We start from the raw sequence: 23118 nt of genomic DNA, 5'->3' as shown, positions 1-23118 counted from the left end.
AAAGTTTACACAAACTCAAATTTCCATGGCTTTTTTCTCGAGTCACGGTAAAGGTTATATTCATACACTAGAGTTGAGTCCAGCCCACCGGTCGTTTGGGCCAACAATACACAAAAAATTCAACAGAATCCAAACTCCCGCTCATTTCCTCCTCTCACTCCTTTTCCACTGTCCCCCTCAGAAAAAATCCCTGCAAAATTCTCCAGAAAAGGAAAAAGAAAAAATCCTTCATTTTCTTTTTTGTAAACAATGAGAGAAGAAGAAATCGAGAAACTCCGCGGTGTAGTCCGAGACTGCGTCAGCAAGCATCTATATTCCTCCGCCATTTTCTTCGCCGACAAAGTCGCCGCCATCACCAATGACCCCGCCGACGTCTACATGCAAGCTCAAGCCCTCTTCCTCGGTCGCCACTTCCGTCGCGCCTTCCATCTCCTCAACGCCTCAAAAATCGTCTTCCGCGATCTCCGTTTCCGCTACCTCGCTGCCAAGTGCCTCGTAAATTCTTTCAATTACACTAAAACTAACATTTCTTTAATTAATATCACTCTCTGCCTTGTTAAGATATTAATATCACTCTCTGCCTTGTTTCGTTTGCTAAAATTATTCTCTGCTTCGTTTTAGTAATTGAAGTTTTTCTTTTTTTTTTTCGGTTGCTGATTTAGGGTTTTTTTTTTCTTTTTTCAAATAATAGTTTGATAAATTTTATTAGATGATCACCTGCCCCTATTTGATAACGATTTTGTTTTTCTTTTTTTTAGAAAACTTTGAATGAGGGTTTAGAAAAGTTTCTTTTTTCAGAAAAGTTTGATTGAGGGTTTAGAGTTCTTGATTAAAGTTTTTTTTTTTTTTATAAAAAATATTTTTTGAATGAACTGATTTGATCAGGAGGAGCTCAAGGAGTGGGATCAGTGTCTTTTGATGCTTGGTGATGAGAAGTTTGATGAACATGGGAATGTTTATGATGCAAAGGATAACAGTGCCATGTACTTAGACAAAGATGGGGAAGATCGTGAAATCAATGTAAAAGATCTTATTTGATTTCTTTTTGGTGTTACTTTACATCTGCAAATGCAGTGGCATTTCTGTTCTGTTTGGTTGTCAATTTGTGCTTCGAACATCTTCATATTAATGTAGGAATACTTTCTTTTGGGTTTCTGGTGGGTTGTTCAGGAGCCTTTAAAACGTGGCCAGTTTGGTTGTTGTGGAGTCGGTTTTAGTCTCTTTTTAGTATTTTAACTTTTTTCAGCAAAAGAATCAGTTCAGAAATTAACTAAGTTTGGTTTAAATTTGATTGGTTAATAGTATTTTATAAGGCAGAGCCAGAGGGGGATTGAATTAGTTCTAATGTTTCCAAAACTATCTCTTTAGTTTCCTTTTATGCCTGGAGACAGCATGGTGCATATAGTTTTTGATCTTCCACCATCCTTGCTTTGATTTTCATCAGAAAACTCCACAATGGACAATGGTATAATTTAATTTAGGTTTTTCGTTGAATTGTTTTAATCTGTAAAATCAATTTAAAGGCCTACCTATCAAGTTAAAGACTCAATGGATCAAGTTTAATATTTGTTTAACTGGACAGAATCTCGCATGTGATTAGAAAGAACCTGCAGCCCTATTTTGAGCAGACAGTGACCGGGGATTCTTGTAGAACTCTTGGAGTAGTTGGCTACAATTTATGGTTTTTCTTTTTCTGAAATTAACTAGCTCAAGATTAAATTGAATGATGTAATGCGCAGTGTTTTAATGTGTTCTCTTTCTGTTTGATTGTCCATTGAAGAGTTCCATTTTATGCTGCCAGTTTATTTGTTTTGCTATAGTAGCCAGTACTTTATCCATATAATGATGTTGAAGCTCATGAAAATCTCTATTTTATTAGTTTTGTTAATTTTGGGATGATATGAGATGCATGACCTCTCTAGATAGTCACGGATATTTCTCTTGCTATAAAAGTGCAAGGTTTTGTAGTGTAGGAGCATGACTAATACATTGTAACAGATTTCTTCAGCAATATTCTTTCTAAGAGGCAAGGCATATGAAGCATTGGAAAATCGTGCTCAGGCTCGACAGTGGTTAGTACATGATTCTAGAAAAAGAACGACCCCACTCTCTCCACACCCCCCCCCCCCCCCACCCCAACCACACACACACACAGAGACAAAATCATTGTTTATTCATGTGGGCTTTGTGCTCATTTTATTAAGAAAGAAAAGATTGAGGAATATTAATAACTGGAGGGAATTTTTCTATTTTTGCAATTTTAGAGTTAGTTGAACTCTTGCGTGCACAAGAATAGGGGGTTAAAAAAATGCTTGGACCTGGAAACTTGTTCTAGATAATGTCTCCTAGAATTTGTTATCCCCTTTGTTACTGGATTGTAGATTTAGTCCTTATTTTGGACTACTATCTTCTTGGGTCATTTCTCTTTTGTTCTTTTATTTTCAATTTTTTCCTTTTTAATCTTTGGAATCACTGTTTTAAAAATGAAATGATGATCTTCTAAGTACCCTTCTCTTCCAAGTTTTTATGCTATGGTAGTAGATCGGAGCTATTTTTAGTATAATTTTACATTTTGTTCTGCCTAAACTCATGCTCTGTTTCTTTTAGTTCCCCTGTATCTATGTAAAGATCATTGTCTCAGTTCTCTTGGTTTTGTTGAAATGAATATGTCTATATTGGTTGAAAAAACCTTAATAGATGATCTGCTTGATCATGCTGATTTCAGGTACAAAGCTGCTATCAAAGCTGATCCTTTGTGTTATGAGGTATTTATGGAAAGTTATAATAGTTGTTATAGCTGTTTGAATGCCCAATTGTGTCTTGTGGGTGCGCTATGTGGCCTTTTGCAAACAAAATATCTCCCTTGGGCTTCATGATATCCAGGGTTGCAGAAAGTGCCAATTTCACATTTCTGACAGTATAAATGCTCATTTTAAAAATTTCATTGGTGATAAACCTTTTGGAATCTGAGTTATTTATTATCAATTTTTTCCCTTTAGTTCTCTGAAGTTAATTTCTTTATAAAAGTTATATTGATAACTTCTTTAAATATAGTTTTAATCAGAATAATGATATAGTCATTTTTTATGATGTAATTGTTCATTCCCTATGATATATTTCGTGATTGTGTTTTTTGTTATTTTTCAGGCTTTGGAGTGTCTTATTGAAAATCACATGCTTACTTGTGAGGAAGGTATGATGTTTTAACTATGATATTGTTTGGTTCTTTTCTGGTCATCAACAATTGAATAAAAATGACTCCTTGAAACTTGATACTTGCTCTTAATTCTCCCAAATTTAGGTTCTTAGTTTTGCATTAAATTCATATCCATTAGTCACTTTCACATTGTTCAGGATAAATGTTGTTTTGGTTTTGATGAAGTAATACGTTTAACTTTCGGTTTTGTTATTGGATTGCAGAAACTAGTCTACTTTCATCTTTGCAATTTGGTGCTGAAGATGGATGGCTCTCTTCTTTCTACTCTTGCTTGATAAAAAAGGCAATGAGCAACCTGAATTTGTTCTGTTGAAATATAAATATTTCATATACCCTTTGTTACTTGTTCATTTGTTTGTTTTGTCTGCAATTATCTTTTTAATTTTTTTTCTTTGGTCTATCTTATGCTAACTCTCTCTTCTCTACCTAACTGCTACTCTCTCATATCATGCAGTATGACAAAGAAAATGTTGTAGAAGCCAAATTCAAAGAACTTGAGAAGGAAAGTTCTAAAAGTAACCCTTCTAGCCAATCTTTGATGTGTACTTTGAAAGATAACACCGATCTCTTGGCATGCAAAGCTGAATACTACCATCAATGTGGAGAATACCAAAAATGCTTTGAGCTAACTTCTACGTAAGTTAAAACTCCTTTTGGTTTTCTCTAATTCTGTTTTGTTTTTTATTTCAGTTTTTTTTTTTTTGGTATACAAGCTGAAATGATTCTGGACGGTATCTAGGATGCTTTATATCATCAAAGTGTTTAGCTTTACAGATTGCTTGAAAAGGATCCTTTCCACTTGAAATGTACCCTGGTGCATTTAGCAGCGGCAATGGAGCTTGGTCATTCAAATGAGCTTTATCTTATGGCATGCAATCTAGTAAAAGATTACCCTCAAAAGTGAGACAGAGTTTTACTTTAGCATGTATCTTCCTGTTCATATCTGTTATGATGACTTTCAATATTGTATTAAGTTGTTCACTGATTAGTACTTCATTTTATTTTATAGGGCTTTGTCATGGTTTGCTGTTGGCTGTTACTACTATTGTATCAAGAAATATGATCAATCACGCCGTTATTTCAGGTAAATATTTCACAATACTAGTATGTGCATATACCTATGTAAAGGATGACTAAGTGAGGTTTATTGATATTGATGTTATAGCATGTTGCCTTGTTCTATACTAACTAAATTTTCCATTTCGTAGAAAGAAATCAACCTATCAAAATAAACTTCAAAAGATGCTTATGCATGCTTCAAAAGACTTTAATATTGTGTGGCTTTATGAGTTAATGTAGAAATCTTTCTTGTTTGTAATTTATTATTCAAGGATAAATGGTATCATGAGTTGGGCATTGGTTATTTTGGTAATGTTCTGTTAGCTTTTCTCCATTGTTCTTTTCCATCTGTCTTGGTTGGTATTTTTCATGTGCTTCTTGGAGATTGCTAGTTCAATTTCAATAAGGGTTTCTCCCTCTGTTCCAAATTGAATGTCCACTTTCCAAATGGTATAAAGTTTTAGGAATGGGGTATTTGGTTCTTTTGCAAATTCTACTCTTGAAGTAACATAAAAGCTAGAGGGTCCCACCTAAAGTTAGTATTTCAATGAAAAGCAATGCTGGAAAATGTTTTCTATTTTGGGAAGTGGATGCTATTTTGAAACATTTTAAAATAGTAAGATGGACATTTAATTTGGAACGGAGTTTGTGTTTAAGATCAACATTTGTCTGTTCCACTTGTAAAAAGTATTTAAATTCTGATCTTATTAGGCTCCCTGGTCAATTGAGTTGACTGGTTTCACTCCACTCTGCAGCAAGGCTACAAGTTTAGATGGAACGTTTCCTCCTGCATGGATAGGGTTTGGAAATGCATATGCTGTTCGAGAAGAGGGTGATCAAGCAATGTCAGCTTATAGGACTGCTGCTCGCCTGTTTCCGGGGTAACTTATATTAGTTTCTATTTGGCTCTTTCAACAGTTTAAAATCTTCTAGTTATTTGTTTCCGGATGTTTCCTAATATTTGTTCAATGGTCTGTTGACATTACTGCTTTTGATGTTTCTCTTTTCCTGGTTGACTGGAGAGTGCAAGTTCCTTAGTTTTGCTCCTGTATCTAAAACTTGCAATCTGCCACTGTAGTCATTGCTCCTCTTAGATCAAAAACTTCTGTACTCTGATTCATACAGGGATGTTGTCATCCATAGTGTCCATTTAATATGTCATTTATGTAAGCGTAGTCAAAGTCCTCTTATTATTTATGGATTGTCCTTTTACAGGTTGAATCTTGATATTCTGTTATTCCAGGTGCCATTTACCAACTTTATACATTGGAATGGAGTACATGCGGACTCACAGCTTCAAGCTTGCTGAGCAGGTTATTGTTCTCTTCTAACGTTAGGCAGATTATCATTTTTGGCTGAGTTTAGTGGGGGTCAAAGAATCGTCATTGCTTGTGTTTATCAAGAATGACTACTTTGTGGACTACAAACTTCCTAGTATTAGTTGTGTATGAGGGCCATTATAGACTCTTGAAGACTTTCTAGATATCTTAAGGTTTTTCCTAGACAGAAAAATTTAACACTTATAAGAGCTGGTTACTGTTAAATTATTCTGGGAGATAATTTATAGAAATGTTATTTTAGATGGGTTGTATGTCAAGAGTAGACATATGGCAAACTAATGGAGGTGGGCTTAGAAATATAAAGTCCTAATGTTGGGGAGGCGTATTCTGTTCCATTTTGAATAACCACATACATAGAGGCTACAAATCAGTAAATGAATGCTTTTTGTATTATAATGTTTGCATATAGATTATGATATTGTCCTTAGTAATATTGAGGGCATTTCAATTACCTGAGATTGCCCTCTTTCTTGATTGCATGCATTTTGTCATTTTCCCCTATGTTAAGGGAGATTGCACTTGTAGCTCTGTCGCATAGAATTATAAAATGCCTGAAAATCATGCTGGGATTTTCAAGAATAAGTTTTGGAAGTGGAAGCAGCTTTCCTTCCTAGCCCATGTACAAGGAGAATGAGATTCTCTCCATTTTTAAAATCAGTAGAAATGGTGGAGTCTATTGTTTGTTGCTAATGCTATTCATTGTTGGTTGACAAGGTGAAAGAACAAAAGTCATCTGTAATTTGTTCATCATTCTATTTCTTTGTTTTTGTGTGGTGGAATGTGTTGTACTGCTGAGTTTTTCTTTGCTTCTGTAACAATCATCTCCTTTGTCTCTATTTCTCATTGCAATTTTTTTGTTCTATATAAGCCTTCAGAAATAAAAAAAATTTCCTGGCATGGTAAAAAATTTTGATAAGGGCATTTGTTTTCAGTTTATTATGCAGGCAAAGGCAATTTGCCCTTCAGATCCACTTGTATATAATGAGCTTGGAGTTGTTGCATATCATATGAAAGAGTAAGGAGTGATTGCACCTTATTATATATTTTTTCCTCTGATGGTCAACATTTTATGTTCTGAACATTTCATTGAAATCTTTTGCTGAAGATGGGTTGTTGAATTGAACTTCCTGAAGCATGCTAATAAATTAATTATATTGAGACTGATATCTTTGAAAATGAAAATTAGGAACAGTCTTAAACGTATAGTAATTTTTTCCCCAATTGAACTGTTATCACTAGATGGGTACTTTAACTAGAAGGCTTCTTTAAACACCATTCTCTATAACTTGTATTCCTAGTATGCAGTTGTGCTCTCAAATTACACATACAAGATATTATCATGCTTTAGATTATCCTTTCATTGTATACCTTTTATTGCCAAGGATTTCATTGTACCCATGTCTGTCATGTAGCATATGTTTATATTCCTTTTGAAGTTTCCCTTGTTAAAGTTCTTTTAAGTTACGTATCTTGTGTTAATTGTTTAAAATAGCATTTTCCTTTTGCAAAACTTTCAGGTATAACAAAGCTGTCTGGTGGTTTGAGAAAACATTGGCTCTTATTCCAGCCCCAATAAGTGAAATGTGGGAACCCACGGTGGTTAATCTTGCCCATGCTTACAGGAAACTTAAGTATGTCATTTTAATTTTTTGAAATGTTATGCTATACTTCCACGTTCTTTTTCTCTATTAACTCCACAATGATGTTGGTGCTTTCTTCAAAACCCTGAAGTGAAAATAAATGTAACCAGCAAATGCGTTTTTAGTAGTAAGTTTGATTACATTGTCAATGCATGATAGCATGTTATTCTTGGCATGATATAATAAGGAAAATTCTCGAAGTAGTTTGTAGAATAATGGCAGTGTTTGCAATAACAGTGAGGAAATAGGAAGGTTTTGGCCTGATATGCCAGGCATATTCTTGTGGATGGGCATTGCTCTTATGAACATAGCATACATGAGTATCTATTTTTATTTTTTATTTTTTGGCCTTGGTGTCTCCTCTGTATTACAAGTATGTATCTACTGCAATTTATTGGAAGGAGTTAAAAAAAAACATTTTGAGCAGGGTCACAAATATTCTTATCATTAAGTACTCCAGATACCTAAAATTGAAATTGATGGAGGATGGAAATATGCTAGTTGAGGGATTATGTTATCTAGGGCTCTATTTTATGTTTTACAGATTTGATTGTAATCTTGACTTATGTTTAGTTATTTTAGATTATTTAGGATATTTTATAATGTTAGTATGTTATCTCTTTTTCAAGTATTAGGGTTTTAGGGGTATATTTGGTATATGTTTTTTATTAGGGTTTTGAGTTAAGTTATAAATGCTATTGTCATTTTAGTTTCAATTAGGTTTTGGCTGATGAATATTCGAGAATTTGAGATATTGAGTATTATGATTTTGTCCCTTCATTGATTCTTTCTGGTTTTCACTTTTAGTATTCTGTTTCTCCCCCGATTTTGTCTGTTCCTCCCTAGTTGCTTCTGTCTATTTTTGATTTTTCATCAATTTTCTATCTGTCTATTTTCTATCTCTTTCCTTTACTTATTCTACATCAGAAATGCCTATTAGTGCCAAGTCCCACATATGTATTACCTTATTCTGGATACAGAAAGTTCCTTCAAATAACTTAACAAAATTTTTGTCATAATATTAATATAGCATGCTGAATTTATAGGAGCATTAAGACTTACTAATTTCTTAAATTTCTGTCTATGCAACATTGGCATTCATTTACAAGAGCATTAAAGGTTCAGCAGTGACCCCGGCAAAGGAAAGAATGTGTTTAATGCTAATGCTTGCGTTTGAGAAAGCTCAGATATTTATATATTGTTGGCTTAATGTTCCAATATTTTTAGTTTTCCTTTATATTTTTAGATAGTATGTCTCAAGCTTTGAACTCCATCTGCTGGGTTATGGTAGATTCAAAGAGAATTTGCAATTCCCAGTTGATTTTGATTTATCCGATGTCACTATATGTCATAGTTTGTATTTAACAAGGAGAATGGCATTTCTTTATATTGATTTTTACAATCTGATTTTGGTGGTATTAATTTGCAAAAAATTAGTGCCAAGTAATTTCAACCTTTTGACACTAATTATATGAGCCCATTGTATATCAGGATGTACCATGAAGCAATCTCATTCTATGAGAAAGCACTTACGTTATCGACTAAAAGCTTGAGCACTTATGCAGGTCTTGCCTACACATACCATTTGCAGGTCAGTTAAGCCCTTTTCTGCCCCTAACACTCACTAAGGTTCCGTTTGGTTAACGTTTTTGCTATTTCTCTTTCTTTTTACAAAAATTGAATGAAAAGTAAAAGGCAAAACATAAAAAATGAACAGAAAACAGAAGGAAAATAAGAAAAGCATCAATCAAATGGACCCTAACTTAAAGTTGTTATACTTCGTAACTAATTCACCAAGATTGAATATTCCACTATGCTGGCTTTTCTAGATTGTACATGAAAATGTTTTTTTGAATTAGTTGTAAGCTGATTACTTGCTTTGGGACTTACATTGATTTTGTTAACAGGATAATTTTACCGCTGCAATTACATACTATCATAAGGTCAGTAATCAAGAATCTACTTTCATAGCTTTTAAGTAATGTGTGTTCTCCATCTCCACACTTCACCTGCTTTTAGCTTGGGTCAACAATGTTTGGCATATTATGCATTTTAGCAAATGTATTGATTATTTTCTTGATTGACATAAGATGTTATAGTTGTAGGATAGCTGAAGTACAGGTTCGATGCTATCTTTTTTTGCCCCAAATGTCTAAATTTGATCTTCCCACTTGTCTTCGAAACAGGCTTTATGGCTGAAACCAGATGATCCATTTTGCACCGAAATGTTAAATGTGGCTCTTGTAGACGAATGTCGACAGGGCATAGACCCAAAAATTGATTTCTGCTGAAAAGGTTAAAGTTTCGTGTCATTTTTTTAATATTCTTTGTATTGTTGTAATATGTAATGCAACGTTGACACTGCATATAATGATAAAGCACATTAATCTATGTGGTGTTTTTCTCTTGTATCCAGTATCAGGCTGTATTTACTCTTTACTCTTTGCAGGTTTTAGATATTTATTTTTGAGGTGCCTAAGAGTACGTAGAAGTTAGAAATATTCAAACCTATATGCCTAAGAGTACCAAAAGATTTTTGTTGGAAAAAGGGGAATTTAATGGTACATTGCTTGTTGATTTCTTGCCAACTTACCTATTTCCAAAGAAAACTACCAATTAATTCCGGTGGCCATATAGCACATTTCAGTGCCCTCATGGCTCATCAACCGAGTTTACAAGCAATATTATGCCTATGTGGTGCTACTTAGTGAAGGATGCATTTGATCCCTATATTTCTTTACTCTTAATTTAAAGATTGGAGTGATTTCTCTATTTCAATTATAATTCTCCAAATAGAAAAAAAAAAAAAAAAGAAAAAGCTCATGTTGACTTAGCTATTGGATACATTAAAGTTTTATAGGATAAGCATAGATATATTTTGCCTATGACTATGTATCTACTTGCATGTGCATTTTCTTTATGATCATTTAAAAGGACAGCTGTTAGGTAATTGTTGATGTTCATTTTCCATTTTAGAAACAAAAATTGAGGCCATCTATTTAGTAATGTCAACTTTTTGTGATTTTAGAGATTGGTGATCCCTTTCTATATAAGAAGTAATTAAAAGGAAAGAAAAAAGTTGGAATAATGTCATTGCTTTCTTACAGCAAATATAAATAGGATGGCACTCAAAATAGATAAAGGTTCATCTTTATTGGGCTAGGTGGTTGCATGTAAGCAGTTACATTAAGCACAAATTGAGGCACATGGGAAGCTATTCCAAGTGCATGTGTATATTCACTTCTGGAAAGGGCAACCATGAGTTTTTGCTGAACATTGAGCAATGTCTTCATCGCCTGTTTGTGATTCTGAGATTGGTGGACCTTTGAGTAGGCCAGCAAATAGCTCTCCAGGGTCATAATAAATCTCAACATCTTCTACCTTAAGAGATTCATCAACCTGTGAAAAGGGATTTCATTAGCATATAATCACTGACGAACTCAGAACTTTACATAAAAATAGTTAAAAAGTAATTATAAAAATAATCTTATTATATATATTAAGTTTTATACGTATAATAATAAAAAAAATAAAAATTAAGAAGAAACGATTGACGCTATTTGTTGTTCTCTTAACTCGGTGCATATAATTAAATATAGTTAAGAGTTCTTCTTCATTAAAAAATGTCATTTTCTTGTGACAAGATAATCTATTTTTTGCTGTTACATGAAAAAGAGAAAAAAAAAAAAAGTCACAATGTCTCAAAAAGTCTATGGTTAACCTTCTGTTATTGGATCACATTAAAATGTTTGTTGCTAGCCAGGTCAAACCAAAATGTTCCCATTAGCTATTCTACCTTTTGCTTATTATTTATTAATAAAGGCCAATAGATGCCTTCTATGTGCTTTCAAGCTCATCCTTAAAACCCAAAAAACAGAACCCAAGTTCCAAATTTAGTTATATCTGTATCTAAAATTTTAACAATCAAGAGTTGAAAGAGATTTGAGCAAGTTTTTGTGTGTTTGTGATTTAATTCAAGCCAATTTTATTTTAATTTTGATTCAAGCGTGTTTCTTTTTGTGGTGAAAGATAAGATAAGATCAAATTTAATGCTTACTGTAAGAAAAAGTAAGGAGCAGGTAAACGTTCTATATTGTATAATCCTTTCTAGCTTGAAACTTTTCTTAAGGGACCAACCAATACCATGAATTTCAATTAATAACTGGTCCAACAATGGGGCACTGATAGGCACCACCTACTTCTCCACATATATAGATATTCAAGTTAATAATCATACCAAGAAGACAATCCAGGGCTTTTTTCTTCTTTTGTTTTGTTTTTCCAAGGAAAAATAAAGAAGGGAGGAACATGTTACCTTGAGAGTTCCCAGGCCAAAGAATTCAACCTTCTCCCCCGTGGGGGCATGTCCTTTAAAAGGACCCTGGAAGATACCCCAGTGCCTGAACTTGAAAGCAATCAGAGGAGGTCCTGAGTAAACACTGATGACTTCCCATGCAAATCCACGAGGAAAAGCTGAACGGAAGACTTCATGAGATGATTCAAACGTTTCTTCATCTACTTTGTAGTATTGAAACTCCTTTGGTAGAGAATTCTTCAACAGTGCATTGTAGGTCCCTAGCTTTAGAGTCTCTTCTCCTGTTAATCCTTCTCTCCCTGCAATCCCCATGCTAACAAGGATTAACAACAAATTCAACGACATACAAGTCGAGACCAATCATGAAAATACCATCAATAATCATATACTTTTGGTGATATCTTTTCACAAGTTGGGATCATACCATTAACGATGAGCTTGAATTTTTCAGGGTTGATGGACTTGATGTCTTGCAAGCGAACCTTGTGGGAGATTTCCATCTCCCATGTCTTGATAGCGTTTTGCACTGTTTCTTCAAGTGATCCTTCTGGCCATTCCTGCATAGACATACACCAAGTTTTACAATAACGTTCAGAAATTTAAAATCAAGGAATAAAAATTCACAAAAATATGAAAAAGGAGTAGCTAATCCAGGGCACCTTGGTTCGGCCTTCTTCAAAGAGCTGATTCACTGCATCATATGTTGGAGGGCCACCATGTCGCCATTGAACACTATCTGCATCATCATGCAGGAAAGACCTGTACTTATCTCTTCCTGGCACAGAAGCCATGCTAAAGTCTTGACAAATTTGCAATTGAAGAACAGCAACTTTGTGGTCAGCTTTTATAGAAGAATATGGGCAACATCATGGTTAAATATACCCAAGGTTAAATTTTGAGAATGGAAGATTTCCCTACACCTTGCCTCTATGTATTTTCCAATTTGGACCCACAAACCCTAAGGATTAATAACTAGTTCAAGTGTCAGATTCTTGTGGAGCCTATAGCACCCACATGTTCAATGTCGAGACTTCAAGGGAAAGGAGACATTGTAACGGTTAGAACATAAATTTTTATTACAAGTGAGTTTCATAAATGAGAATAAATTATTTTCATCACATAATTTAATATCAATTATTAAAAATATATCACGAGTCCATATCTGAAAAATAATAAAGAAATTATTATCTATCTTTCTCTTTATATAAAGCTATATGTTTCAATTTCTTACGAATGAAGGGTGTCGAATGGCAACCAAGCCATGTGCTCGACTTTCGTGTTGTCTGTCACCTACTACAAGATGATCATCAAAATAAGCATATAGTATATCCTGTGCATATGTTTATGTATTTCTAGGTAAAACCATCATATCTATGTTTATGTATTTGTCTCCATCCTTGTACTGTTACGAATTAAGAAACATATATTGAAGATTCTCCATGGACATGTATATGTATATAAGATCATATAGCACACTGTTTAACATCCGAAGATTCCCATTGTCGATTTCTGGTCGTCATTGGTGCATGCCTGCCCTTCTTTGTTGTTTGTTTTCCTAGGTAATTGACCCAAAAATGAAAAACAAGTGTAAACCAATCAAAAACCTTAAAGTTTCCAGAGGTTTACCAGAGTTTTGGAGAATAAATTCGCATTAACTTGGGAGGTTTCCCATTTCAATCCATTCACCTTAAAACCACCCATTCAAATTGGATACTTGACTTCTTCCTGGATGTTCATGCAATGCTCAAAGTTCTTCTGTCATCTTTGGACCCACTTCTGTCATAGGATTCCAATCCCTTTGTTAAGAGCCAACTTTGACATTTTGCAAGTGGGATAAGTCAGTCAGTCAGTCAAGCTTGAATTTTAATGCAATTGTTTCACTCATAATTGAATCAAACAATCAATGGTTTTGAACAATTCAAACTTCCTAGAAATAAAATGAGGTACCAACCTACTGCTAATGTCATAGTGCAGGTGCACCAATCAAAAGAGCTTGATTCTTTCTTTCACCAAATGATTATTAGCTTCCAAATGGATCCCATAGTTTTTTTTTTTTTCTTTATAATCATTTGCAGGTCTCTCTATCTCCAGGAAATCAATGAAGTAGACTTGTTAATTGTTTACTAAAGTTTTCAACCTACAATTAATGGAAAATTTAATTGCTTAATCTACTTTATTTAATTTGGAATTTCATAATTGTCAGCAGAATCTTTTAAAGAGAAAAATTATAAAACTGGCTGAATATGAAATTTACGTGTTGATCAATACAACTAAATATTATAGGGAAAAATAAAAAAAAAATTCTTACTCATAATATTTGTTACGTGGATGTCCAAAGTCAAATTTTTTTCGAACACTTGAAGATTTTTAGTGAAATAAACATACAATTCCAGATTCGAAATAAGTAAATAAAAAAGAAATATTTGCATGTAAATGGTCAAACTCCTGCTGCAAACGAATATTCGATTCAATAATGACGTATATATTTAAATATATCAATAAAAACAATAAATTAATACCTTCACATGAATCCTAGTATAAACTAGGGTTCAAAACAACGGCTCAAACCACACATTCATTTAAACAATAATTGTTTATAAAAATTGATAGGTATAATATTTTAAAAAAATATCTTAAAATTATTCACGAAAATTCAAAAATCAAGGTATGATACTTTCATTTGTGATTAAAGAAATCCTTATAATTAAGGGTTAACTCATTATCATTGGTCCAATTGTCATTTGTCATGTGGTGATGATGTGGTATATTGACATGTCATTATGGATAGTGACGTGGCAGGCTTATATGTCATTATAACATGACTATGTGGCATTTTAACATTTCACGTCAATGTCATATTTACACGATATAAAATAATAAATACTATTTTAACTAATGACAATTAATCAATTTTAAAAAAATGAATTTATTAACTTCACGTAACTTACGTACCATATCAAGTTTTGAACCTTAAAAGATAGAACTTATACTGATACATCAAATCAAACTATGAAAAAAGATTACAATAAAATTACAAAAGGATACAGTCACTGAAAAAAAATAATAAAAAGATTCAACCACTACAAAAAGATGATAGCAAAATTACAAAAGGATTCAAGCACTAAAAAAAGGGAATTGGTGACTCCACATTAGCTATTAGATCCCTAAACAAAAAAACAGACCTTTCCAACTCCAAAAAAACTGCTAGGTGTACACAAATATCACAAGAAAAGAAATTCTAAATCGTGCCATTAAATCCAAAAACAATTAACCTAAAACAAAACCACCTATCTTTTAGCACAAACTCTGACTAACAATCCAAGAAAACTTTAAATCTGGACCTCTAGCACAATATCTACTTCCATCCCCAAGAAAGTCAAGTTAATTGACAGCCAAACCACCACGCAGGAGTCAGTTGAGCTCCATTCCACCCCCACAATTTGCATCCAGCACCTTTACAGAGCCTCATCTGTTTAAATTTTGGACCACTTAGCATGATACTACTATTTTATCCACTTTAGCTTTCATAAAACTGTGCATAGCAAACAATTAATCAAGCTAACAAGACAAGTGATCTAAGTCCTTGATCATATTCCCATGTTTTGTTTACATTTGACATTTGCTAGGAAAGATGTGTTGTTTTGTAGGCTGAATCAACTTATATTTGCATCACAAAAAAGGGAGCAAAACCTGTTTATTTGTTCACTTGCAGAATGGACAGTGATGAGTAGATGTCGACGTATCATTGGAATTGTGTTGTTTTGTGTTTGAACTTGATGAGCTACGTGGTCCCTTGAGAAGGCCTGCAAACAGCTCTGCTGGATCATAGTAAATTTCCAACCTCCTCTGCCCTCATTGATTCATCAACCTGAATGGGAAAACAAATAGATTAACGAATCCTCATAGTTTCAAAGCTAGGACTCTTACTGATGGGAGAAGTTCACCAGATGAGGCCAAAAGAGAAAGCTGCTTGAGAAATGTCAATGATATTGAGTACTGTTTTTCACCACATTTTCTTTAGCAACCTCATAGAATTCACTACATTGTTCAAGATCATGGATTAACAGCAAAATTCAATGTCCAATCTAAATGATTATGAATGATAGATAGCTTCTGAATCTGTAGAGAGAGAGAGAGCAGGGAAGAAACCTTCATAACTCCAATCCCATAGAACTCAAACCATTTCCCCCGTGGGGGCATGTCCTTTGTAAGGACCCTCAAAATAACCCCAGTGCCTGAATTTGAAAGTTATCAAAGGAGGTCCTGAGTCAACACTGATTACTTCCCATGCAAATCCACGAGGCAGAGCTGTCCGAAAAGCATCATGGGATGATTCAAAGTTCTATTCATCTGATTTGTAGTACTGAAACTCCTCTGGCGGAGAGTTCTTTAATAAGGCATTGTAGTTTCCAAGCTTAAGAGTCTCTTCCCCTGACAGTCCTTCCCTTCCTATTTGTCATGAAATTTAGCTTCTTTACATCAAAGTCACCAACAACTTATTTGAAAAATCCATGGTTTTGAACGTATGATTGAAAAGGGTAACCAAGAGTATCAGATACCATTAACAATGAGCTTGAACTTTTCTGGATTTATAGTTTTGAAGTCTTGTAAACTAGTCTTGTGAGAAAGCTCTACCTCCCATGACTTGACGGCATTTGAACTGTTTCTTCTATTGATCCCTTAGGCCATTCCTGCAAACTCTTAAGAGAAAGAGAGATTAATCAACTGAAAGAGCTAGCCACCTACATTGGCTCTGCCTTCTTCAAAGAGCTTGTTTACAGCATCGAAAATGGGAGGGCCTCCATGTCTCCACTCTATGTTCTCTGATACTTCATTCAAGATTGAGCAGTATTTATCTCCTACAATTTTAGCCATAGTCTCCTGTTGTTTCTCACTAGCCATCATGTGTCGAAATTTAGCAGAGAGAACGTAGCCAAGATTTTTTTAAGGGGTTATACTGCAACATCCAAGAATGATAGAAACAGAAACTGCCCCAAAAGATAAAATTTCTTAATACATTCGTAAGTTACCGATTACTAGATCATTTTGCAATAAAAGAGAAGAATGGTGATCTGAGAAATTGAAGAAAATGAGCTGAAAAGATAACATTGCCGTAAAAGAATTAGAGTGGTGATCTCAGGGAGGCTTAGTGGCATCTGAAATATCTGCCAACTGCAAGCTCAGAAGCCTAGTCACCATGGCTTATCTGCATTTAGAGTTCTACTAGATATATCATCTTATCTCAATTTATTCAATCTGGTATGTCTTATTAGCAGTCTTCAACTGATGAATTTCATTGCGGAAAGCCTTTCACCTTGTCCAGATTTCACTATCAAAAGTAAACAAAGGAAAGGGCAAATCAAATCTCAGTTATCACATCACATGCTTGCAAAGAAACCATGTCTTTGATATCAATTGATTTGTAGTTCTTATGCTGTCTCCAAAACTACAATCAAATTAATCATCAAGTTCTCACTTTGCAATGCATGAAAACATATCTTCAAGGTTTCATCAACGCAAACCCAAAAATTATCTAAATAAGCAAAAAGCAATTGTCCATTATGGAACAATAACGGAGTCAACAAAACCACAAAAATATTGCATTTTTCTCGCCCTAGTAGCTGTAAAATCCAACTAGTGTTAAATCACACTCATAATAAGTCATTAGATTTAGTTGACTGGGCTGACCATCTCAAGTATAAATGTCATCCCTCCTAATAGCTCAAGAAAGAAAACACTACGGATGATGTAAGGATAGGCTAATGTTGACAGTGTCCACATATTATGTTCTACAAGGTCATCTTTCATTTCTAATCCCCATTCTCAGTCCTGCTTATTTCCAGCAACATCCAGAAGAAACTGATTCAAACGCTGGCCAAAAATCCTTGTAGAAAATGATTCATTGACATGCTGCCTAGCCTGTTCCCCCAGTCTCTTTGCCATCTCTGGGTCTTGAATGAGTTTAGCCATGGCCAAAGCAAAGTCCTTTGGAGTTGGATCACAAAGAAATCCAGTTTCCCCATTCTTAATTGTTTCCACAGGACCCCCGCTGTTGCATGCTATAACAGGCTTTTGTGCTGCCATCGCCTCTAATGGAACAATGCCGAAGTGTTCATCCTGCATTGAATTGGAAATGTTGTATGTTAAACTTACTTTTCAATCATTAATCTTATTAATTCTTGAGAAAAATATATGCCAACATACCGTTGGTGTATAAAGGACACATAGGCATTGAGAGAGCAGAGAATTCCTTTCTGCTGTTGAGCAAGATGTAACAAAATTAACCCGATCAGCCACTCCTTCCCTCTCTGCTAAGCTTTTGAGCTCCTCTAAGTACTCCACATTTTCCCTTAGGCGTCTATCATATCCACCTAAAATTTAAATGAAGAGAGAGAAAAAAATGTATGTTCATTTTACTGCAGAAAGTAATACCAGAAGGTGAAAGAGCAAGAACAAAACCATTTATTATCCATATTAGAAACACTATTGCTTTCACATTTACACAGCACATGCTGAGAAGTTAAGTGAAATCCCTGGATCACAATGATCCTTTTCAATGGAATACCAGGTGTGCAACCAACAATTATAACTAAAGTTCTGCCTGTCCAACCTTCCCCAAGTAACTATTTGTAAGAAAACATATGAAATATCCTGGCCAACAGAGCATCTTCTCTATATACTCCACTGTGACAGTTGGATATATCAGGGTTACCTGTCACAGACTTTCTAACCTGTTTATACTGACATTGCAGCACAACAGTATTCGAGGCTATTACATATATCAAGACTCAACTACAGCATTGTGAACTTCATTTTTTTTTTTTATAAATAATACACTTAATAAGTGACAAATCCTAATTGAAGTACTCCCCATGTCACCACAAAAAAATAATGAGATGAAGATATTCTATCCAAATACAAAATCTATCAGTCAGCTTAAAATGTCTAATGGTAGTATTCATAAAAAAAAATGAGAAGGAACTTACCAGCAATTGTCAAGTTAGCATCAGCCAGGTTAGAGGTTTGATGGATATTTCCTTCAAGAGTGTGAAGCATCGCAAAAGCAGAAACTGCTAAATCTATGTTTTTTTTCCTTTCAAAGCGATTGATGGAGAGAAAATTCAACCTAGCCAAAGTAACAAAATATTGTTCAGAGTGAAGCTTATGGTGTTAAGTTTTACATAATTGAAGAAATGTTTCAACATGAGAGTTTAAACAAAAGGAGACCACGGGATGTAAGAGCATGTTGGTTACTTATAAGAATGAGGCTTCTCAAACTGATCCACATTAACTGCAGGGTGAAGAACAGCTGGTCTAATTCCTCGTGCATGAAGATGCTTAAATGTTTTCGCAAAGATAGATGCAGTAAATCTGCTATTAACAAGTATCATATCTGCCATTCCTGCATCCCAATTTCCAAAACATAGCAAAAGAACAAATAAAGATGAACATTATATTCCACATTCCATAAGGACAAAGAGGCCGTACAGGGACCCAACCTGTTGTCAGTTCTTCTATAAAATCAATAGGTTTCCTGTACATCCTCCTAAGAAACGTTGTATGCCGAGCTAGCAACAAATCTGGAAAATGACAATAGAACACAACCTGCGAGAAAAGGAGTGCTACGTGAAAGAGCTATCACACCAGAAATTCTAGATAACAATTCATATAGATTAATTTTATATACCTTTGTTGACTTTTTAAGTTTCACCAATGGGATGACAACAGAGACCAGGTCTGCTACTATAACATCATATGATGGCCACATGAACAGCACACAAAGAGCAACAAACATGCAGCGCAGATATGCACATACAGCATGAAGACGGTAGAAAATATGTCGTGGCAGGAAGTCACCGTATACTGTAACTGGAAAGATACCTGGATAACCATGCCAGGATGTAATTGAATTTTGGTTAGACCCAATTTCAAACATTCTCCGACTTTTTCTAAGCCGGAACTAAGTCTAATTCTGTTCTCCTGCTCAGCTATAATCGAGCAGTATACTTACTGCAAATAGTTTTAATAAACTATGTTCCTTATAATTTGAAATGAACTTCAAAAGATAAATCATAATTCTGATAAAAATTTCTCTTTCCAATCTGTCTATTCTTAACTTCATAAATAAGCTGCTAAAATTATTGAAAGAATAGAAAAGAAATTTACCAGCACGGGTTTCCTCAAAGCATCTATTTTTGTCATGGTGAGCTGTGAAAATATGAACACTGTGCCCATGGGATGCTAATTCAACAGCCGCATCAACAATCAATCTTTCAGCTCCACCTTTAAATCAGAACAGACGAGCAACAGCATAAAAATTTTATCTTTTTTAATCTGGAAAAAGAAAATTAACTGATATTTGCTGTGGAAACTAATAATCTCAAACCTCGAATTCAAATAACAAGATTAAGCTTTTTCCTACTCAAAATTAAAACTTGGAAACCTAATTATCCACCAAAATAAACCTAAAAATTATCTCCTTTTTTTTTCCTGTTGATTTCTTCACTTTTCTCAGCAACCAATCAAAGGGCAGTAATAAAATTACCTCAAAGGCTTTTTTTTTTCACAATTAAAATTTATCGGCGGAGAAAGGGGTACCTATGCCAAGATCTGGGTGTATGAAGGCTATGTTCAACTTGGAGCTTTGCTTTCTCTCCATTTTGTTTGCTTTCCTTCAATGACCGACGAGATATAGCGTTTAGATACGAAGGGGAGGGGCAGAAAGAGGAAAGGAGTCGTCGTCAGACAGACAAAGAACCAAGGAGTAGGATTAAATGAAGGGTTTGTACTTTAATATAATTTTCCCGCGTTGCCCTTCTTTCTCATCATTATTTACTAAGAAAAAGGACGCACTACTTTTTCCCTCTCAAACCTCTCAGCTGAAAATATCCACGCCGTAGCAAAGGAATCAAAGTGAAATGACGGGTGAAGAAGCGGCAGGTCCCCCTGGCCCCAAAGTCCTCCGTCTCCTCTACTTCGCCGGCGCTGCGTGTAACTATCTTCAGTCAATCTCTTTTCTTCTTTTTTTTTTTTTATTCTAACCCTAAAAGAGACTTGCTTTGATTATTTTTTTATTTATATTTGCAGTTATCTTTACTATTGGAATCAACAAATGGCGAGAGCTAGAGCGAAAATCCGTTCAGCAACAACAAGGGATTCATCAGCAACCGAAAATTTTAAGCTCTACCAATGCTGCAACTAAACCCATCGAATAATCTTTCAGGTTTTTCATTTTGGAAGAACAAAATTTGTAGCGAATAATGGTCTTTGTGTGGAATTGTTGATTTACGATGATAATGTTGTCTATTCATTATATGAGTTCGTTTCTGTTTTTTTTTTCTTGTTACTAAATTTGTATAATTTGGTCTAATTTTGTTCTTTGAATTATTACTAGTTATACTAAGCTGGTTTGGGTGATAGGGATTTTGGTTCTACAGCGGTTCAACGGCGTATATTAAAAAAAATTGGTTGTGGGTTTTCATGTTTTGGCCTAATTATGTGGTTTTTAAATTAAATTTCATTTACTTGCAACAGTTAATCTGGGTGCTGAATTTTAGAGAAATGTTAGTTGAATTCTATTAAGGGAATCCTTGACTGTCTAGGGTGTTTAAGGGCCAAAAAATGGTGGAATTTTGAGCCTTGGAATGGATTTTGTAAACAGTAGTCGGAGAACTTTCACTTGTAGAGGACCAAATAGACCAAACACGGGTGGCAATCCGCAATGCAAATGTGTACTGAAGTTTCATCTAGGGAGATCAGGAATTGGATGTGGTGCCTGTTGCCTGTGGATGAAGAGATTTAACTTTCTCTTTTGGGTGAGAATTCAGAGATGTAAAGATTGGAACTAACATAGAGTCTAGCAAAAGGGATGGAGTCGGAGATATATGAGGAGTTATGCAATTTAGAAATCCATTTTGGATGCAAAATTTCAATTTCCATCTGTCTTGGTTTTAAAGATTCTTGTGACAGTGATTGTTAAATTGAATCTGATGCACTTCAATCAGATGAGAACCTTCATTAAAGCGATTAGACTTGAACAAGCTGCATAGAAATAAATAAGAAAAACAATCAAAAGACATTCACCAGCGTAAATTTTGGAATGTTTGGTCTGATATAAACTCCGAATATACAACAGCTCAGGACATATGTGATATTATGTTTGCTATTGATCACCTCAGAGGTAGATGTGCAGCTGTTCTCTTGTCTGGCTCCTCATCTGATGAGCATAATTCTCATGTCTGCCATTTTCCTTGCAGCTTTTGAGTTACATTGTAGAGACTTACTGTTTTACAGCTGATTCGGGATAGCAGATTAGGCATCTCTCAAAGTCCCTTTCAATCTTCCCCTTTGTTTTATATTTCATGTACAAGATTCATGTTAAGCAAATGTACTTCAAGAGCTTCTTATACAGTTCTCTGTATACGAAGCTGGTGGCAATTAAATTACTGATTAAGCAAAATATGTTTGCAGTGCCCTCCCATCTAGCTGTTGGCTCAATCATTCTTTCTGTTGCATACCTGCCAGTGTCTTCTCATTCTTTTCTTGGCTGCAACAGCTACTCCAGCATCTGAAGATGCATCTTGTTAAATTTAGCTGCTTTTATTGCTATTTTGCATAGCTCTTAGTTTGCAAATTGCACTTAATTATATAGTTTTCAGTTCAGCTCATGTTATCTAGGTTATAACTGTTATAATAGTTTCTTCAAATATCAACCCCACAAAGCAATGAACATTTTTCTGGAATGAGAAAAAGAGTAGACATTATACTGTTAAATGGTTTGCATGTTGCGCAAATTGCAAAGCATCAGCAACAGTTGTAAGACTCTTAATCAATACAGTTTGTAGGGGGTAGATACGGAGGATTTGGCAAACATACCTGCCATGAGAATGAGAGCAGATGTCTAGCAAAGTTTTATTGAAACCATTGTGTTTCAAGCAGTGAAGGAGAAGTTCAAATCAAAATACAGATAGCACGAGGTAACTTTTTTGGCTTTTTTGACAGTTGTATTGATCTTATTTTTTTAAAAATAGTAATTAAATATGTCTCAATTTGACTTTGGGGCTTTGTACATAGTTGTAATTTAACTTAGAGATCTTGGGATGAGCTTCCTCGAAGCTTACATGCGGCACCAATCCTCTCTAGGATGGGTTTTGAGGGTTTCTCAGCTTTCCTCCGTCCCAACTTGTATAATGTTTCTTGGAGCTTGTTAGGTGCGATTATTGGCTTTGGGTTACTTAGACCTGTAACTGGGCTAGGTAGCCTGTTAGACCAGCAAGCCCGGGTCGTTTCAGACTAGGCTTGGTCAATGATTTCAACCCTCAAAGCCTTGCCTCACCTGACCCAAATTATTATTTTATCATATGAATAATCTATTTCATTTAAATTTAAATGAAAAATTAACTTTTGCGTAAAATAAATTCTATTATTCTTCATATTTATTGTACAACTGATGTGCAAGGTTTCCAAGGTGGCTTATGGACAACAACATTAACTCCAAGCATAATTTGGGTTAGTGATTATAACAAAAGGATCATCTCAATCAATATA

The 23118-nt window shown here is 34.7% G+C and overlaps 4 protein-coding genes and 1 pseudogene across 9 annotated transcripts; 2 read left to right on the top strand and 3 right to left on the bottom strand.

Annotated features, from left to right (window-relative positions):
• Positions 1-82: 82 nt before the first annotated feature.
• On the top strand, positions 83-9647 carry APC6 (anaphase promoting complex 6). Its single transcript, XM_007021744.3, has 16 exons — positions 83-495; positions 886-1020; positions 1999-2072; positions 2726-2765; positions 3148-3193; positions 3421-3500; positions 3672-3853; positions 3992-4117; positions 4227-4301; positions 5032-5157; positions 5520-5589; positions 6549-6631; positions 7134-7247; positions 8748-8847; positions 9164-9199; positions 9443-9647. The coding sequence occupies exons 1-16, from the start codon at positions 250-252 to the stop codon at positions 9545-9547; spliced, it is 1638 nt and encodes a 545-aa protein (XP_007021806.3). The 5' UTR covers positions 83-249; the 3' UTR covers positions 9548-9647.
• Positions 9648-10390: 743 nt separating this feature from the next.
• LOC18594243 (pathogen-related protein-like) lies at positions 10391-12469 on the bottom strand. Its single transcript, XM_018124072.2, has 4 exons — positions 12231-12469; positions 11996-12128; positions 11572-11870; positions 10391-10655 (listed from the first exon to the last, which is right to left on the bottom strand). Exons 1-4 carry the CDS (start codon positions 12360-12362, stop codon positions 10494-10496), a joined length of 726 nt encoding a protein of 241 aa, XP_017979561.2. The 5' UTR covers positions 12363-12469; the 3' UTR covers positions 10391-10493.
• Positions 12470-14630: 2161 nt separating this feature from the next.
• LOC18594242 (pathogen-related protein-like) lies at positions 14631-16950 on the bottom strand (annotated as a pseudogene). The gene is made up of 4 exons (XR_016027476.1): positions 16318-16950; positions 16131-16262; positions 15721-16020; positions 14631-15439 (listed from the first exon to the last, which is right to left on the bottom strand). The product of XR_016027476.1 is annotated as a pathogen-related protein-like (transcript).
• A 150-nt stretch (positions 16951-17100) lies between these two features.
• Positions 17101-20329, bottom strand: LOC18594241 (UDP-Glycosyltransferase superfamily protein). The gene is made up of 8 exons (XM_018125129.2): positions 20170-20329; positions 19738-19854; positions 19259-19452; positions 19071-19176; positions 18826-18973; positions 18558-18697; positions 17776-17942; positions 17101-17688 (listed from the first exon to the last, which is right to left on the bottom strand). Exons 1-8 carry the CDS (start codon positions 20228-20230, stop codon positions 17395-17397), a joined length of 1227 nt encoding a protein of 408 aa, XP_017980618.2. The 5' UTR covers positions 20231-20329; the 3' UTR covers positions 17101-17394.
• A 47-nt stretch (positions 20330-20376) lies between these two features.
• On the top strand, positions 20377-22906 carry LOC18594240 (uncharacterized). Of its 5 annotated transcripts, none has more exons than XM_088808177.1 (3): positions 20377-20562; positions 20659-20794; positions 22416-22906. In XM_088808177.1, exons 1-2 carry the CDS (start codon positions 20490-20492, stop codon positions 20784-20786), a joined length of 201 nt encoding a protein of 66 aa, XP_088664303.1. In that variant the 5' UTR covers positions 20377-20489; the 3' UTR covers positions 20787-20794; positions 22416-22906. The 5 variants fall into 5 exon arrangements, with proteins under 5 accessions (XP_088664303.1, XP_088664304.1, XP_088664302.1 ...); XM_088808178.1 differs by having other exon boundaries at positions 22409-22906; XM_088808176.1 differs by lacking the exon at positions 22416-22906 and adding an exon at positions 22042-22344 and having other exon boundaries at positions 20378-20562.
• Positions 22907-23118: the final 212 nt, after the last annotated feature.

The sequence above is a fragment of the Theobroma cacao genome, chromosome 7 (genome assembly GCF_053813885.1).
Source record: "Theobroma cacao isolate CCN51 chromosome 7, ASM5381388v1, whole genome shotgun sequence".
Lineage (NCBI taxonomy): Eukaryota > Viridiplantae > Streptophyta > Magnoliopsida > Malvales > Malvaceae > Theobroma > Theobroma cacao.
Note: the sequence above shows the minus strand (reverse complement) of the source record. Positions and strands in the feature narration are given on the sequence as shown.

Bases quoted from the DNA above. Each gene is read 5' to 3' on its own strand.
- LOC18594240 (XM_088808177.1), top strand. From the start codon at position 20,490: ATGACGGGTGAAGAAGCGGCAGGTCCCCCTGGCCCCAAAGTCCTCCGT. The intron at 20,563-20,658 runs GTAACTATCTTC...TTATATTTGCAG, and splicing joins CTACTTCGCCGGCGCTGCGT to TTATCTTTACTATTGGAATC.
- LOC18594243 (XM_018124072.2), bottom strand. From the start codon at position 12,362: ATGGCTTCTGTGCCAGGAAGAGATAAGTACAGGTCTTTCCTGCATGAT. The intron at 11,871-11,995 runs GTATGATCCCAA...TGGGGATTGCAG, and splicing joins ATTCAAGCTCATCGTTAATG to GGAGAGAAGGATTAACAGGA. The intron at 10,656-11,571 runs GTAACATGTTCC...CCCTTTTCACAG, and splicing joins TTGGCCTGGGAACTCTCAAG to GTTGATGAATCTCTTAAGGT.
- APC6 (XM_007021744.3), top strand. From the start codon at position 250: ATGAGAGAAGAAGAAATCGAGAAACTCCGCGGTGTAGTCCGAGACTGC. The intron at 4,302-5,031 runs GTAAATATTTCA...TCCACTCTGCAG, and splicing joins CAATCACGCCGTTATTTCAG to CAAGGCTACAAGTTTAGATG. The intron at 8,848-9,163 runs GTCAGTTAAGCC...TTTTGTTAACAG, and splicing joins CCTACACATACCATTTGCAG to GATAATTTTACCGCTGCAAT.
- LOC18594241 (XM_018125129.2), bottom strand. From the start codon at position 20,230: ATGGAGAGAAAGCAAAGCTCCAAGTTGAACATAGCCTTCATACACCCA. The intron at 19,453-19,737 runs GTAAATTTCTTT...ATGGTTATCCAG, and splicing joins CTTTGAGGAAACCCGTGCTG to GTATCTTTCCAGTTACAGTA. The intron at 18,974-19,070 runs GTTGGGTCCCTG...ATTGGGATGCAG, and splicing joins TATAGAAGAACTGACAACAG to GAATGGCAGATATGATACTT.